Genomic DNA, 15,147 nt, shown 5'->3' with positions numbered 1-15,147 from the left:
GCAACGTTGCTTTTAACAATAGATGGAATGGAAGATTCCGCAAAAGATGATCCCGTGGAGGTAATTGAATATGATTCATTTACTGGGTTTTACTTTGAATTTACTCTCACTACATTTGCTTGCTTCTTTCCTCTTGCACTCCCCTCATCGGAGAAACTTCTGGAAATTCATATGCAAATGCTTCTACGTAATACGTAAAAGACCCAACAGAATTTAGTTGCTGTAAACACTTTAAATTTTTAAACGCCAGAACTTTAAGTAAAGCAAAAAAATAAAAAAAAATTTTTCTCTACTTTTGGCGCATCTGCATATGAACAAAAAAATAAATTTCTTTTTTACCCGAAGTATACAAATTTTTTTTTTTTTTTATCACAATATCCCTCAATTTTTACCAATCACAATAAAGAGAGTGTGTGGATACTGTGGAGCATTTGTGTCTCTCTCTATATATATATCATCCACTAATCCCCTTTCCCCGATCCAACTTCAATCCTTAGCTATCCTTTTTCTTTTTTTTGTTTCTTTCTCCAAGTTGTCTCAACAAATTAGAAAAACTATATTCACCCTGATTCTTCATCATCCCATATCACGAATCACCAATTTACCAAATATCACACATATTACACCTAGACCCGCTACATTAATACCAATTAGAACCATGTCATCTGCTCAATCTAGATTATCACAAGTGGCCAACATTTTAAGCCCAACAAAATCGCCTCACTCACGTCAATCACTTACACCTGATCACCCATTTAAAATTGCCGTTATTGGTTCGGGAAATTGGGGTACCACCATAGCCAAGGTCCTTGCTGAGAATGCACTCGCTAGACCTCATTTGTTTAGTCATTATGTGAAGATGTGGGTTTTCCAAGAACAAATTGATGGTAAAAACTTAACTGATATTATCAATATTCAAAATGTCAATATTAAATATTTACCTGGTGTTAAATTACCTTCGAATTTAGTTGCTGAACCAAGTTTGTTAAAGACTGTTGAAGGTGCCGATTTGATTGTTTTCAACTTACCTCATCAATTCTTACCCAAGATCTTGCCTCAATTGAAAGGTCATGTTCCACCTACCGCTAGAGCTATTTCATGTTTGAAAGGATTGGAAGTCAACAAAGAAGGTTGTAAATTACTCAGTACTTACATCACTGAAGAATTGGGAATCGTATGCGGTGCATTATCAGGAGCTAACTTGGCTCCAGAAGTAGCTAGAGGTAAGTGGTCAGAAACCACCATTGCATACACTTTGCCTAAAGATTACCGTGGTGCTGGAAAAGATATCGATGAATATGTGTTGAAAGCTGCTTTCCACAGACCTTATTTCCACGTCAATGTAATTGAAGACGTTGCTGGTGTCTCTGTTGCCGGTGCATTGAAGAATGTCGTTGCATTAGCAGTCGGATTCGTTGAAGGGTTAGGCTGGGGAGATAATGCCAAAGCAGCAATAATGAGAGTTGGTTTATTAGAAACGATTAAATTTTCAGAAATGTTTTTCCCCGAATCAAGAGCATCGACATTCACGGCTGAATCTGCTGGTGTTGCCGATTTGATAACTACTTGTTCAGGAGGTAGAAATGTCAAAGTTGGTAGGTATATGGCCCAAACTGGTGCCTCAGCTGAAGTTGCTGAAAAGAAGTTGTTGAATGGTCAAAGCTCTCAAGGTATAGTTACTGCTAAGGAAGTTCATGAGTTGTTGGAAAATACTGATAAATTGGATGAATTCCCACTTTTTGAAGCTACTTATCAAATCATTTATGGATCGGAGTCAATTGAAAACTTGCCACATTTGTTGAACAATGATTAAAGAAGTTTCAATAGACATTATTTCAACTTTATGACCTTATTTATCTGGCAGTTTCCCAAAGCCAATAGAAATTTGTACAATAGATTTAATCAATAGATATAGAGATTACAGGAAACATAATTGTAGATGACTTTTTACACTAAACGCATCCTCACTATAATCGTTTCTTCCATTCCTATACATCAGGCACATACTCATCATCAAGTTTAATCTTTTTATTATCCCCATTTCCATCTTCACTCAACCCTTTACTCTCTTCTCGCAGAGTTGGACTCGTATCACCATCATCAGCAGCAACACCTTCACCATTCAACTTCCTCTTACCATGATGCTTACTCCTATACTTGGTGAGAAACTTTTCCATATACGTGTCTGAATACTCCTTCATCTTTTTAATTTTATGCTTATCTAATTCCTTAGATGATGGTGGCGCTACGCCCTTGTTGGCTTCACGGGTCGATAAATTATTGACAATTTCCTTGGCACATCCCTTGACGTTATCTTTACCGATTTCATCAACGTATGATTTGAGTAAGTTAGGCACATGTTTAGCCATGACGTGTTTCCATTGAGATTCAAGTGATGTTTCCTTATTACCTTCTTTCTTCTTGCTCTCGTGTTTGGGCTTAATACGAGCTTCAACGTCAGCGATATTGGAATCTTTCGCTTCACGCGTATGATGATGCGACTTGCGATGTTCATGTTTATGCTTATGCTTGCTTTTCTTTTCTGGCTGCGGTGTTGATTTCACTGATTGCGCTTGTTCAATCAACTCTTTCAACTTACGCTCCTTCTCCAACTGTTCTTGAGCTCGAGCTTCTCTTTCTCTCCTTTCTTTTTCTTCCTCTCGCCTAGCAATCTCCTCTTCGATATTATTACGTGGTGGTGGCTGATCATTGTGACGGTACAGGTTAGAGTACGGTGCTGGCGATTGCAGTTTCACCATACTGCTTGGACCTGTGGGAAGTTTAGGTCGCGTTGGTATTGAGATCCCAGGCTTTTCCCAAGTAGTTTCTAGCGTCAACACATTGTAGTAATAATATTGCTGCGTGTTGGCATCATATTGAGCTTGCCAGTTTTCAGGTAATCCATAATTTGGATCCGAAGCAGGAGCTTTTGGGAGCGTCGATGGGTACAGTTGTGATATAGGAAAGTGTCCGCCATTTGCTGTTCCATTGTGATCATCCCGGCGTTCTGGTGATCTTGAACCTCTAATGCCATATGATTCCATTAATGATTTATCCGACGTTTGGTTCTTGGGGATACGATATGCCATTTCTAAAACCGACCACTGAGATAATAGGTCTGAAGCTAGTTGTTTAATTTCCTCATTAGTGGTGTTGTCTTTAATATCCTTTACCACATCCTCAATCTGAGAAGATGAGATTTTATTCTTTGTAATTGCTGGCCATTTGGATAAAATTTCCAAAATCATCTTGATCAACTCCTCATCTTCAAGGTCTTGTAGAATTCCCGATAATGTCTTGTACCCATGCAACTTCACCATCAAGGAGTTTACAGTTGCGTCATCAGTCATGTGCATTCGCAAAATCAATTTCGAAATGATCAGCAACTGTTGTGATTTAAGCAAAGCAGCCATAACTTTTGAAACATCAGCATTGTCCATAGGTTCAACTTCCAAACTCTGAACAAACAATTCATTGATTGTCGAATCATCCTTTTGTTGATCGCCACGTAAATGCTTATTTTCCTTCAACCATGCCTTTTCCATTCTTGAAGTAACACCCAATGCTTCAGCTATACCTTCAGGCAACAACAAGGCCGCATCAGTTTGTTTCTTTCCACCCATAAACTTAATACAATTTGGTTCTCCACAATAACAAGGTTGTGATTGTGCACCATATCTATCTACATTATAATCAAACGTGATTTCCTCACCTTTGGCGATTTTCCGTTTGGCGAAAATTCCCATACGCAATTTATCACCAACAACCCATTTATCAACAAATGCATTGGGGTTACATGAATGATTGACAAATCTTGCCAATGACCCCTTTTCAGTAGCATCAATAAATGCATCCGGTTTCAACATCATGAAGTAAAAATGCTTATATTTTTTCATATCATATTCAACCATTCTTTGACGAAACCGTTCTTCATCAATCACTTCTCCAATATACTCATAAATAAACTGTCCTTCGGAGATAGACTTGTTTGCCTTCAACCCATACCCCTTAAGTTCAGTTTGGAAAACTGACACATCTGCATATTGTCTTTTCTGAAATCGCTGATTTTGACAATCATCTCCACATGAACAATGTCGATTAGTACATTCAACTGAAGTGAGTCTATTTATACAGTTGGAATCTTCACCACATGCCAAGTTCTTCTCTTGTTCCCCATCCCACTCTTCTTCACAATCACATGTCATGTACTCGGGCCGCTTATTGTTGGAAGGTGCCGCAATCAGTTTCAGTTGATAAGTTGAAATTTGCAAGTTCTGAAATTTTGTCAACGCCTCTGCTGTTTTGTCCTCGACATCGAGGAACAAAGGTGGAGCATGGTTTGTATTCTTTGTGTTTCCATTCATTCAAAAAGGTTTGGTGGAGATTAAAACTGGTTCCTTGCCGTTCGGTGTGTGCTTTATTCTTTGATTAAATTTTTTTTTCACCAATTTTTTTTTCTTTTTCTTCTTCGTTACGAGGAATGCTCAAAGCGGTAGTGGAATAGAAAGCATTAAGGTGATTCATGAATCCACAAACATACTATTCCCAAGTTAGCACTCCCTTCGCTGATCGAAATTGTAGCAGAATGGATATTAAAAAAAATAAAGTACACACTATACACAAACATTCACTGGTTTTCCTTCTCTTTGTCCTTGAAATTCTCTACCCTCTCTTTATTCTTTGATGCAGCTTGTACCAATTGTACAAAAGCATCACCTGCTGCAGTAGTCTTTGGTGCAGCTACATTAGACTTTGGAGTGGTATCTGATAGCGAAATCTTTGATCTATCAGGATCTCCTTCAGCTTCCCTCAAGGAGTCATTAAACTTTCTCCAATTGCTAAAAGCGGACTTGACAGCACTACCACCAGACTCAGAAGATACAGCCGACCCTTCAGTAGGAGCTCTATCACTCTTTTTAGTCAGATCACTCAGTAAATCTCCATCAGCATTAAACATGTTAATTTCAGTTGGATCATCATCTTCTTCAGTTTGCATTTCCTTCAACTTCTTGATTCTATTGTGCAATTTAACAAGTTCGATAGCTTGTCTGAATTTGGCCTTGGCATCGAAACGTTCCCTCAATTGTGGCAACAAATCGGCATCGGTGTGCTTCTTGGCAACGGATACAATCCATGGATCATTTAATAATTCAGTTGCCGTGGGTCTGTTATCGGGGTTATATTGCAATGCCTTGATGATAAACCTACGTGCATCTTTAGATACATCTCTCCAATAATCGGCATGGAAGATGACAGCATTGTTGTGCTTCACTTCATTGATAAAATCAGTGACATTTTCCGATCTAAATGGTGAATACCCACAAAGGATTGTGTATGTAACGACACCTAATGACCAAATATCGCATGGCTTTCCATGACCTGTTCCTAGTATAACTTCCGGCGCAGCATACCCAAATGATCCCGCCGATGACATTAATTTTTCACTCGAGTTTTGTAGTCTTTTTGCAATACCAAAATCAGCCAACACAATAGGACTGTTTGTCTCTGGAGTCAAATACAAGACATTTTCTGGCTTAATATCACGATGGACAATATCACGTTCATGCAAGTACTGTATAGCTTCCAACATTTGGACTATAACCAATGAGGCATCATGTTCAGTGAATCTACCCTTTTGTACAATTCGATCAAACAATTCACCACCAGTGGCCAATTGAGTAGCAATATAAAACTTGTCTTTACTTTCGAACCAATCTTTGAGAGCAACGATGTGGGGATTGTCCAATTCTTCAAGAAATTGAATCTCCTCCAATACCATTGCTTCATTACCTTTAAGCGCCTTCTTTAAAATTATCTTCATTGCAACATCTTCTCCGGTGAGATTGTTTCTTGCATATCTAACAATACCAAAAGACCCGGCACCCAATGTTTTACCGAAGGTGTAATTTTGTTTATGGGAGTATGACGCTGGTTGACCAATGATTTTATTGACAAACTTTTTAATGTGGCTTTCCTCAGATTGAGCATGTGTGTCTTTTACTGCTGCACTCATTGCGACTGTATATCGTTGACTGTTTGTTAATTAATTGATATGATTAAGGAAAAGATGATCTCTCTTTTTCTTGCTTTAGCAATAGGAAAATGAATGAATGAATTTCAAGTGTACTTTTAGTTTTAAAGTTTGTTGTTGAATCACGCACAAGCACAAAAGAGAAATTTAAAGCAATAAGACCTTTTCTATAAAGCAAATATTAAGATTAACCGCCAGATTTTGAACAAGAAAACTGGGTCGTATTTATACTCATAACTACTGAGAGATGCGTCAAAGCACATGTCAGATCATAACGTCATCGTAAGACCAGTTTGTGGGTTTTTCTACACAGCCTACCCGCTAACATATATACGGATATGGCATTTTTGTGAGAAAATCGAAAAAGTTTTGTGATACCATACATACGGCATCAGAAAATGCTATAAATAGAATAACCACCCTGTCATTCTTTCTCTCTTACACAGAAAGAGCTCGGGGTTGTTATTCCTCTGACTGTAAACTTAGAACTAGCACAGCCAAAGTCCAAGAGAGAGTATTCAACATCGTGTTAGTGTATCTGGAAATAAGATTATTCTTCTCTTTTGGTCCGTTCCGGACTTTAAATCCGCGAAATAAATCTTTTAGTTCTTCTTCTTACTCTCTTATATCCGGAGGATACTAACCATATAAGCTCATTTAAGCATTACTTTTTTTCTATATTTTTAAACATACATATATGTATATACTATTAACCATGATATAAATAATTATTAACCTCCAACATACCAATCTACTACCCCAGCTTCTCTTTCCCGTTTCTAAAATTTAGTTGAATTTGAAAAATCCTGTTCAGTAACATTTGACCGTTCACACATTTGTTGGAAAATACTACCCCTAGAATTAAACAAGTTCCAAGGAGTATCAAATTCTTTAACTTCACCTTTATCCAATACCAAAATACGATCATAGTTGATAATCGTTTTCAACCTATGGGCAATACACAAGATTGTACAATCTCTAAATTCTCGAATAATTGTGTCTTGAATCTTGGAATCGGTTTCATAATCAACTGATGATGTAGCTTCATCTAATATAAGAATCTTGGAATCACGAACCAAGGCACGTGCAAATGCAATCAATTGTCTTTCACCTAATGAGAAGTTTGAACCTTCGTCTTCGACTGCTTGATCTAAATGGAATTTATGCAATGCCAAGGAATCTGGAGTGTTGGTGGTGGTAGTGACTGTCTTTTCATTAGATTTTTCTGAAACTTTTACATTTGGTGACTTGGCACTTGCTTTTGTTTGTTTTTTGACTGATTCCAATCTTGACTCTTCAATTAACCCTGTCCTTCTCAATGCATCCCATAATCGATCATCTTCATGCTCATTAAATGGGTCCAAATTGCTTCTGATTGTACCTCTAAACAATACCGGATCTTGAGGAATAATGGACAACTTTGACCTCAAATCTCTCAACCCTAGTTTAGATATATCAATACCATCAATTTCAATCTTTCCTGAATCCAACTCAGACAACCGATACAATGCAGTCATGATTGATGATTTACCAGCACCAGTTCTACCACAGATACCAATCTTCTCAATTGGGTTGACTGTGAAATTTAAGTTTTTCAAAACCAAAGGTAAACCAGGCCTATAAGCCAATGATGCATGATCAAAAGTGATACTTCCCCGCGAAGGCCAATCCGGTGGTGGAGTATTTTCAGTAATGATGTATGGAGCTTCAGTTGGCAAGCTGGTTGCATATGAGTTCAATCTTTCAGCTGAGTTCATTTCATTTTCAACTTGAGTGAATGTTCTAATAAGCATCGATAATTGACCAGCAATTTGCAAGACATAAGACAAAATCAAACCAACGGAACTAGCACTAACATTGAAAACACGATTGACACAAAGTAACGCAATTAACAATGCAAATAATGTAGCCACAAAATCCATATGAATAGCCAACCAACGTTGATTGGCAATTGTGATGTAATAAGCCTCATTCATACGGTTAATCAAGTAGTTATTCTTGTCAATAAACCTGTCTATAGCCTTGTATGCTTTGATGGTAGCCATACCACTCAATGTTTCATTAAAGTTATTGTAAACAAGTGATCTTTGCACCGCCTCCAATCTCTTGATTTCACGAGCTGAAGCTTGGTAATAATCCGCAATAGAAACAAACAACATTCCCAAGAATGGAACAGCAATAGCAAACCATGGCAAGTAGATAATACACAAGATAATGACACCAATAATATTGGCAAACACATACAAAAAGAATCTCAATTGATCACCAATTTCATTATCCAACACATCAGTATCCTTGGTGAATCTATTCAAAATACGACCCATTGGAGTAGTATCCATAAACGACATTGGTGCATGTAACACTTTTTTAACTGCAAGAACATTCATCATGACTGATGCAGTGTTTGTAATGTAAACCAAGATGATAAACTCGCAAGTCAACAAGATAAACGACAAGAATGTAAACATGATGTAAATACCAATGTAGAATCCATTAGGTCTGTCGAATTTGTATTCAGTCCAGAATGATAACCAAGTATTTGTGAAAATTTGACTAAAAGTGGCCAAGACAATAAATGTAAGCATAAGTGGAAGCATTACCCACGGAGTAAACTTTCCTGATCCCAATTGGAAGTACTTGGCATAAATCTTTTTACTGATGGCATTAACGGCACGTTCTTCATCTTCAATCAATTTACCATCAGCTTCTTCATCCAAGTTGTATTCATGGTGGCGATCTTCCTCGTCTTCCTCAACATCTTCAGGGAATGCACCCACAGTAGTAACTGTTCTCGTGGAACGACGAGTCAACTGACGCTCAATGTTACGTTTATCCTCCTCAAGTAATTCCTCTTCAGCATAGTCTTCCAATTCTTCTTCCTGCTCCTCTTCCGCTTTAGAATCACTATTATACGCCATCAAATTACCAAATGCGGGATTACGTTCTTTCAACTCTTCAAATTTTCCAATATCAATCGAGCCATCTCCATTCAAAAAGATTACTCGATCGGCAGATCCAATCAATGACAACTGATGCGTTGCCAACACTCTGGTCTTATCCTTCAACAAATCCAAAAGACAATTATTCATAATATGTTTTCCCACACGAGCGTCAACCGCACTCAAAACATCATCCAAGAGAATGATATCCTTATTTGCATACACCGCACGAGCCAAGTTGATTCTTGCCTTTTGACCACCAGATAAAGTGATACCACGCTCACCAATCTCAGTCCTATCACCAGCTGGCAACAACTCCAAATCAGCTTCTAATGAACATGCATAAATGACTCTCTTGTATTTTTCTTCGTCGTATTCTGAACCGAAAATGATATTTTCCTTGACGGTGGAATTTTGCACCCATGGGTATCCACAAAGTAATAATGATCCATTGACATTGACTGATCCACTAGTACGTTTCATAAATCCAGACATGGCGGATAATAAGGAAGATTTTCCTGATCCAATTAAACCCGTAATGACAACAAATTCACCTTTTTTGATTTTGAAATCAATATTTTTCAAACCTTCAAAATGGGCATCCTCTTCAGAAGAGTCATCATGGGTTGAAGAAGATCCATCTAATCCTTTAGATGAAGACACATCACTATCTTGTACATCAAAAGTGACACTTTCTTCTGAACTTCTCTTTTTACCACTCTTTTTCTTCTTCTTCTTCTTCGTCTTGCCATCATCCTCATCCTCATCTTCAAATACTTCCCATTCAAATGACGCATTTTCAACATCAATAGACAATGACTTCTTCTCCATCGACTCTTGAACATCAGGTGGAGCTTCAATAGCGTTCTCCTCTGGGTTTACTTCACTTTGTGACATGAAATCACCAACACGAGAAATACCCATAAATGCATCAGCTCCTGTAGCCAAAGCCATGGGTAACAAAAACACTTGTTGAGTTAATGTATTGTAAAGGGAAAGCGATGAGAAAATGGATGCTGGATCTCTTCTTCCATTAGCAATGGCATAAAGTACCAAGAATGCAGTCATTGATGCAAACAATGTCAAGGACATGGCGAATGATGTAACAATGTTTCGAAGAACTTGCATACGATAAATAATCTTCATTTCCTTCTTTCTTATATTTGAGATATTGTCATGATATGGTGGTTCCCATGAGTAAAATTTGATAATCTTTAAATTGTTTAATGCTTCCTTCATGTAATTAACTCTGGAATCTGTGTACTTATTGGCCTTCTTTCTGTATGCAAACAACTTCCCCGTAGAGAAAGCAATACCAATCATAAACACAAGCAAGATACCCACACCAACTAATGATGCAACTCCAATATTAACCACCAAGATGGCAATTGCAATGGCGATTGGAATAGGAAAAACAATTAAAAAAGGTTGGAACCCCAAAGCGAAATCAATTCTTGATAAATCAGTTCCCAACATAGAAGTAATCTTACCAACACTGTACTTGTGTTTAGCTTCAGCACTAAGTTTAAACGATTTATCCAAAAGTGCCTTTGTCAACACTGCTTTAGCTTGAGCACCAGTAATCATTGAACGGTAAAAGAAATGATTGATCAAAACACCAACAATAAACACCATTGCTGTTGTTCCAAATGAGTAACCAAGACCTTTCCCAATACCTGGCTCTTGCCCATACGCCTTCAACTCAACGTATTTAATCAACTTCTTACTCAATAATGGCATAGTTGTTTGACCAGCATTACTCAATGCTAAACATACACATGCCCACGTGTACTGCCATTTGAAAGTTTTTGCCAACGCCCAAACCGTTAGGAATTTACTCAATTGGAAATCTTTCAAGTCATCCTCTGGGGGAACAGACGTAGTTTCAAGTGTTTCGCCTCTCTCGGAACACTTTCCAGCAATATGCTTCTGTCTAGCACGATCAATGTCATGAGACATATATCTGTAGAAATCCTCAGCCATTTTCTGTACTTTTATATCATCAGTTAAGTAAAACAAGTCATCGGGTTGTAAAGTTCTTTGGTATCCAGTTTTCATTATTGGCGATAGCCACCAGAAGAAAATTTGTTTGATGAAATTTGCTCTAGATCCAGGATATGGTTTCCTTTCTTCTTGTGTAGGCACAGGGGGTACCTTTTTGGACATTAGAAAACTCAATAACCTCTTTTGTCGTTCCAACAGTAGTTGGTTTGACTCTAACGCAGATGGCGATGTCGTCATGATGATGTGCAGTACGTTAGTTTAGTGGAAGATGTGTGGTGTGAATGAAAAAAAAGGTGAAAATCTATTCTATGAATAATGACTGATCTGTTTGGTCATATATATTTCTGAAGTTTTGTATAAAATATGAAATTTTTATATATTTATTTTTGCTCTGTGTCTGTGATGTATAGATGGCTATTTCTTTAGTGTTGATTATTATTATTTGCATTTTTAGCCTCTATACTCACAAAAACGGAATTTAGTCCCAATTAGGAAATATACATTTTATATTGTATATACTACCGCCGCAACATACAATAGCCGTTCATTAGCGAGTTTGCCACTAGCCGTACTGTACATATAATAACCACTATTGATCCCTCTAGTTCATCAAGCCTTTTTGTTCTTACTATATTTGGTTTCTTCCTATCTGGTATGCAGTAAGTCAGCCTTAAAGGTGGCTCATGCGTAATTTGAAGAAAAGAGGAGTGTTCACGAAGAAAGGGGGTTTCTTGCACCAACGTATCCCTTTAGGTACCTCTCATGACTTGCTTTCATGAAGAGGAAACTTTACGAGAATAAGGTTGGCCACTTCAGGTCGTATTCCAGCAAGATCAAACGGCCTTAATTGCGCCAGATTGGGAAGTACCACCGATATTCCCTTCATTGTAGTAACACAAAAAGAGAGACAAAAAAATGTCAGACGCGGAATTAGTGATCTAATAGAAAGGAAAGCCTTGTTTTTTTCTATCCATACGGCACGAAATACGAAACCTTCTTCATAAATGCTTCCAGAATAACTTTTTTTTCGATATAAGGCATCAAGGGCCAGTTCATGAATTGGCATTTATTACGGGATTAACCTCGGTGATTGCTTCGTTTCTGGGGTACCAGCATTTTTTTTTTTTTTGTTTTTTTTTCGGCTTTTGCCTTTTTTTTATCATCCGCCCCGATAATTTTTTTTGTCTCACCAATTAAATTCATGTCTTAGCCGCTTACGTAAGAGTGCACACAAAAGTCGTGCTATCCGTATCAGTGCCGTATATAGCAGTGGCTCCATCTTTGCTGTAGGCTTTTATAAGCTTGATTAGCTAGAGTGACGACTACCTATATGTATATCCTGTTGGACATGAGATTAAATTTACTGTCATGCAGAGGATAACTGTTTTGGTTACATCAATTGTAGACCCAAATGGATCAGAATCATACAAACTTAAGTTCGGCTACACCAATTGATAAATAGAAAAAGTAAAGAATGTATATTCTAAGCGTATGGGACTCGGTTGAAAGATCATCCACGATTGAAATAGTGTTGTATAGTAAACAAATTGAGAATAGTGTTTGCGTCTAGTGAATACATGTGATTAGGATGCTCGCTTCCCGTGCTTCTTTTCATAATGTCGATTAAACCCTTTCAAATCAGCATATTGCAAATGACAGTATTTACATTGACGCTTTAATCGATTTCCAACCATGATGTTAAAAAACTTACCAATATGTTTTGGTGTGTTTGAGTCATTGTAGCTCAAATAGACCTCTTTTGTATCACTACCTTCTAATTCTGGAGTCCAATTCTCATCTACATCTTCAACCGCTGGCTTTGACTTGACCTTCTTGCGTGGAATCAGCGATGAAGGCGCTCTCCTGACTGGTTTCAATGTCTTAGGTTTTGACACATTATTCTTGAGGATACGGCCTGTTACTTCTGCCTTCTTTGGGACAAATAGAAACGCTGAGAGGTACAATGTTTTGGCTTTGGTATTTGGCAGCACAACTGGTAATGACTCTGCAAGTAAAGGATTCAAGCAATTGCCAAATTCTTGCGAGCTTCGAATCAATTGACGTAAGGTTGAAGGTCTGGATCTGTTAGGACAATTGTCAATGCTTTATAGTATCTACTTTGCAGTATTGGCTTACCTTGTAGACATTTTTTTTAGTTTTTGATAAAAGTGGTTGCCAAAATTTCAAAATTCAAATCTGCGAGATTCCAAAATCCTTTTGTTTTAAGCGAAAAAGAAACCAATGTCTTCTAAACCAGGGAACACGAGTCACAATATTACCAATGCGAGACAAGCTTACTACTGATATTGCGTGATACAAGCACTCATTATGTGATCTAACTTCTATTGGAGTTTGGCATGCACCCCTTTAAAGGTCTATTGTTGTGAAATAGAAAATGATTTCTTGTCTAATTTGAAGCCACACTTTCAGACAAGATTATTTAAGGGAGAACTAAATCTCTGCCAAAGTACTTCCTTATTCCAATGTTTAATCTACCTTGGTGGAAGCAACGATGACAACTCAAAGACAAAAGAAGGAGAAAAAGCCAATCATTATAAATGCCCTTGAGATGGCAACCCCAAACATTATATCAGCTGGTCAGTGGAAACACCCTAAAGACAAGTCAAGAGACTACAATACAATTGAGTACTGGACAAATCTTGCAAAGTTGTTGGAAAAGGGTAAGTTTAATGCATTATTCATTGCTGATGTGTTGGGGCCTTACGACGTTTACAATGGACCAAGAAACCTTACTGCTGCTGCAAAGTCTGGTGCTCAATGGCCCATCAATGAACCCAGTTTAGTTGTTCCTGCAATGGCCGCGATAACCAAGAATTTGTCCTTTGCTGTTACTGCAAGTACCATCAGTGAAGCTCCATATCATTTTGCTAGAAGATTAGCTACATTGGATCATTTGACAAAAGGCCGTGTTGGATGGAATATTGTTTCTTCTTATTTGGACTCAGCTAGTAGAAACTTGCTAAACGGTCAACCATTGCCACCGCATGATGAAAGATATGTAAAGGCAGAGGAATACTTGGAAGTGATTTATCAATTGTTCTTGTCGTCATGGGCAGATGATGCAGTCAAATTAGATGTCCAGAAAGGTATATTCTCAGACCCCGAGAGAATTAGAGAGATCAATTACGAAGGAAATCATTTCAACGTGCCTGGTCCATTCATTTCGGAGCCTAATCCATATCAAAGATTGCCAGTTATATTGCAAGCGGGTGCAAGTCCCAGAGGATTAGCATATGCTGCAAAGCATGCTGAGTCGGTTTTTTAAACTCACTGAATCCCGAGAGCTTAAAGGTGAAAGTTGAAGAGCTCAACGCTTTGATTAAAAAGTTTGGAAGGAACCCCGAGGATGTGAAAAAGGTCCAAGTTGTTACTCCTATTGTCGCACCTACATATGAAGAAGCGCTTGAAAAATTGGAAGAGTACAAGAAGTATGCCGACATTGAGGGCGCACAAGCACTTTTCGGGGGATGGACTGGGATCGATCTTGCAAAATTCGATTGGGATCAAGAGTTGGACCAAGTTGAAAGCAACGCGATCCGCAGCTATGTCGATCTCATGATTAAGCCAAATCCAGGTGACCCACCAAATATCAAGAAAACTCGGGGTTATGTCGCGAACAAGCTTTCTGTCGGAGGTTCAGGGGTTTTGTTCATTGGGTCTCCAACTGATGTCGCTGACGAAATTGAAAATTGGGTGGACGTGGCTGGTATTGATGGTTTCAACTTCACTTATGCCATTACACCTGGCACATTTGAGGATATTGTAGAGTTGCTTATTCCCGAATTGCAAAGAAGAGGATTGGTTTGGGAAGATTATCCAAAGGATGGATTGACATTTAGAGAAAACTTGTACGGTATTGATAGAGAGGATCCAACATATTTGAAACCTGACCATCCTGCTTACAATTTAAGATGGAGAGAAGGAGAAAGTCGAGAGGAATTTGAAGCTAAGTTGAAAAAGACATTAAAGGAGAAGTTTGGTAAGGAATAGATAGACTCAATAGTGAATGAAATGCAGTACCTATTAGTGAATACTGTAAATGATTTTTTCGTATAATCATTGACACTTCTGTGTCAATTCTGTGGCCAATGTTCGCCACAGTTTTCTCAATTTTCCTTGACACCACAACTTCGGATTGATCGTAATTCAACC

General features: G+C 38.0%; 6 protein-coding genes across 6 annotated transcripts; 2 read left to right on the top strand and 4 right to left on the bottom strand. All coding sequences in view use genetic code 12, as the record gives it.

The window, feature by feature from the left end:
- Positions 1-658: 658 nt before the first annotated feature.
- On the top strand, positions 659-1,813 carry GPD1 (glycerol-3-phosphate dehydrogenase (NAD(+)); the record flags this gene model as incomplete). The annotated part of the gene is made up of 1 exon (XM_067691781.1): positions 659-1,813. One exon carries the CDS (start codon positions 659-661, stop codon positions 1,811-1,813), a length of 1,155 nt encoding a protein of 384 aa, XP_067548227.1.
- Positions 1,814-1,988: 175 nt separating this feature from the next.
- SET2 (histone methyltransferase) lies at positions 1,989-4,364 on the bottom strand (the record flags this gene model as incomplete). The annotated part of the gene is made up of 1 exon (XM_067691780.1): positions 1,989-4,364. One exon carries the CDS (start codon positions 4,362-4,364, stop codon positions 1,989-1,991), a length of 2,376 nt encoding a protein of 791 aa, XP_067548226.1.
- Positions 4,365-4,627: 263 nt separating this feature from the next.
- On the bottom strand, positions 4,628-6,013 carry CMK2 (calmodulin-dependent protein kinase; the record flags this gene model as incomplete). Its single annotated transcript, XM_067691779.1, has 1 exon — positions 4,628-6,013. One exon carries the CDS (start codon positions 6,011-6,013, stop codon positions 4,628-4,630), a length of 1,386 nt encoding a protein of 461 aa, XP_067548225.1.
- Positions 6,014-6,810: 797 nt separating this feature from the next.
- I9W82_002875 (uncharacterized protein) lies at positions 6,811-11,211 on the bottom strand (the record flags this gene model as incomplete). Its single annotated transcript, XM_067691778.1, has 1 exon — positions 6,811-11,211. The coding sequence occupies one exon, from the start codon at positions 11,209-11,211 to the stop codon at positions 6,811-6,813; it is 4,401 nt and encodes a 1,466-aa protein (XP_067548224.1).
- Positions 11,212-12,557: 1,346 nt separating this feature from the next.
- I9W82_002874 (uncharacterized protein) lies at positions 12,558-13,121 on the bottom strand (the record flags this gene model as incomplete). The annotated part of the gene is made up of 2 exons (XM_067691777.1): positions 12,558-13,050; positions 13,111-13,121. 2 exons carry the CDS (start codon positions 13,119-13,121, stop codon positions 12,558-12,560), a joined length of 504 nt encoding a protein of 167 aa, XP_067548223.1.
- Positions 13,122-13,486: 365 nt separating this feature from the next.
- On the top strand, positions 13,487-14,985 carry I9W82_002873 (uncharacterized protein; the record flags this gene model as incomplete). The annotated part of the gene is made up of 2 exons (XM_067691776.1): positions 13,487-14,251; positions 14,323-14,985. 2 exons carry the CDS (start codon positions 13,487-13,489, stop codon positions 14,983-14,985), a joined length of 1,428 nt encoding a protein of 475 aa, XP_067548222.1.
- Between the last annotated feature and the right edge of the window lie 162 nt (positions 14,986-15,147).

This window comes from Candida metapsilosis (genome assembly GCF_017655625.1).
Source record: "Candida metapsilosis strain BP57 chromosome Unknown scaffold3, whole genome shotgun sequence".
Classification (NCBI taxonomy): domain Eukaryota; kingdom Fungi; phylum Ascomycota; class Pichiomycetes; order Serinales; family Debaryomycetaceae; genus Lodderomyces; species Lodderomyces metapsilosis.
Note: the sequence above shows the minus strand (reverse complement) of the source record. Positions and strands in the feature narration are given on the sequence as shown.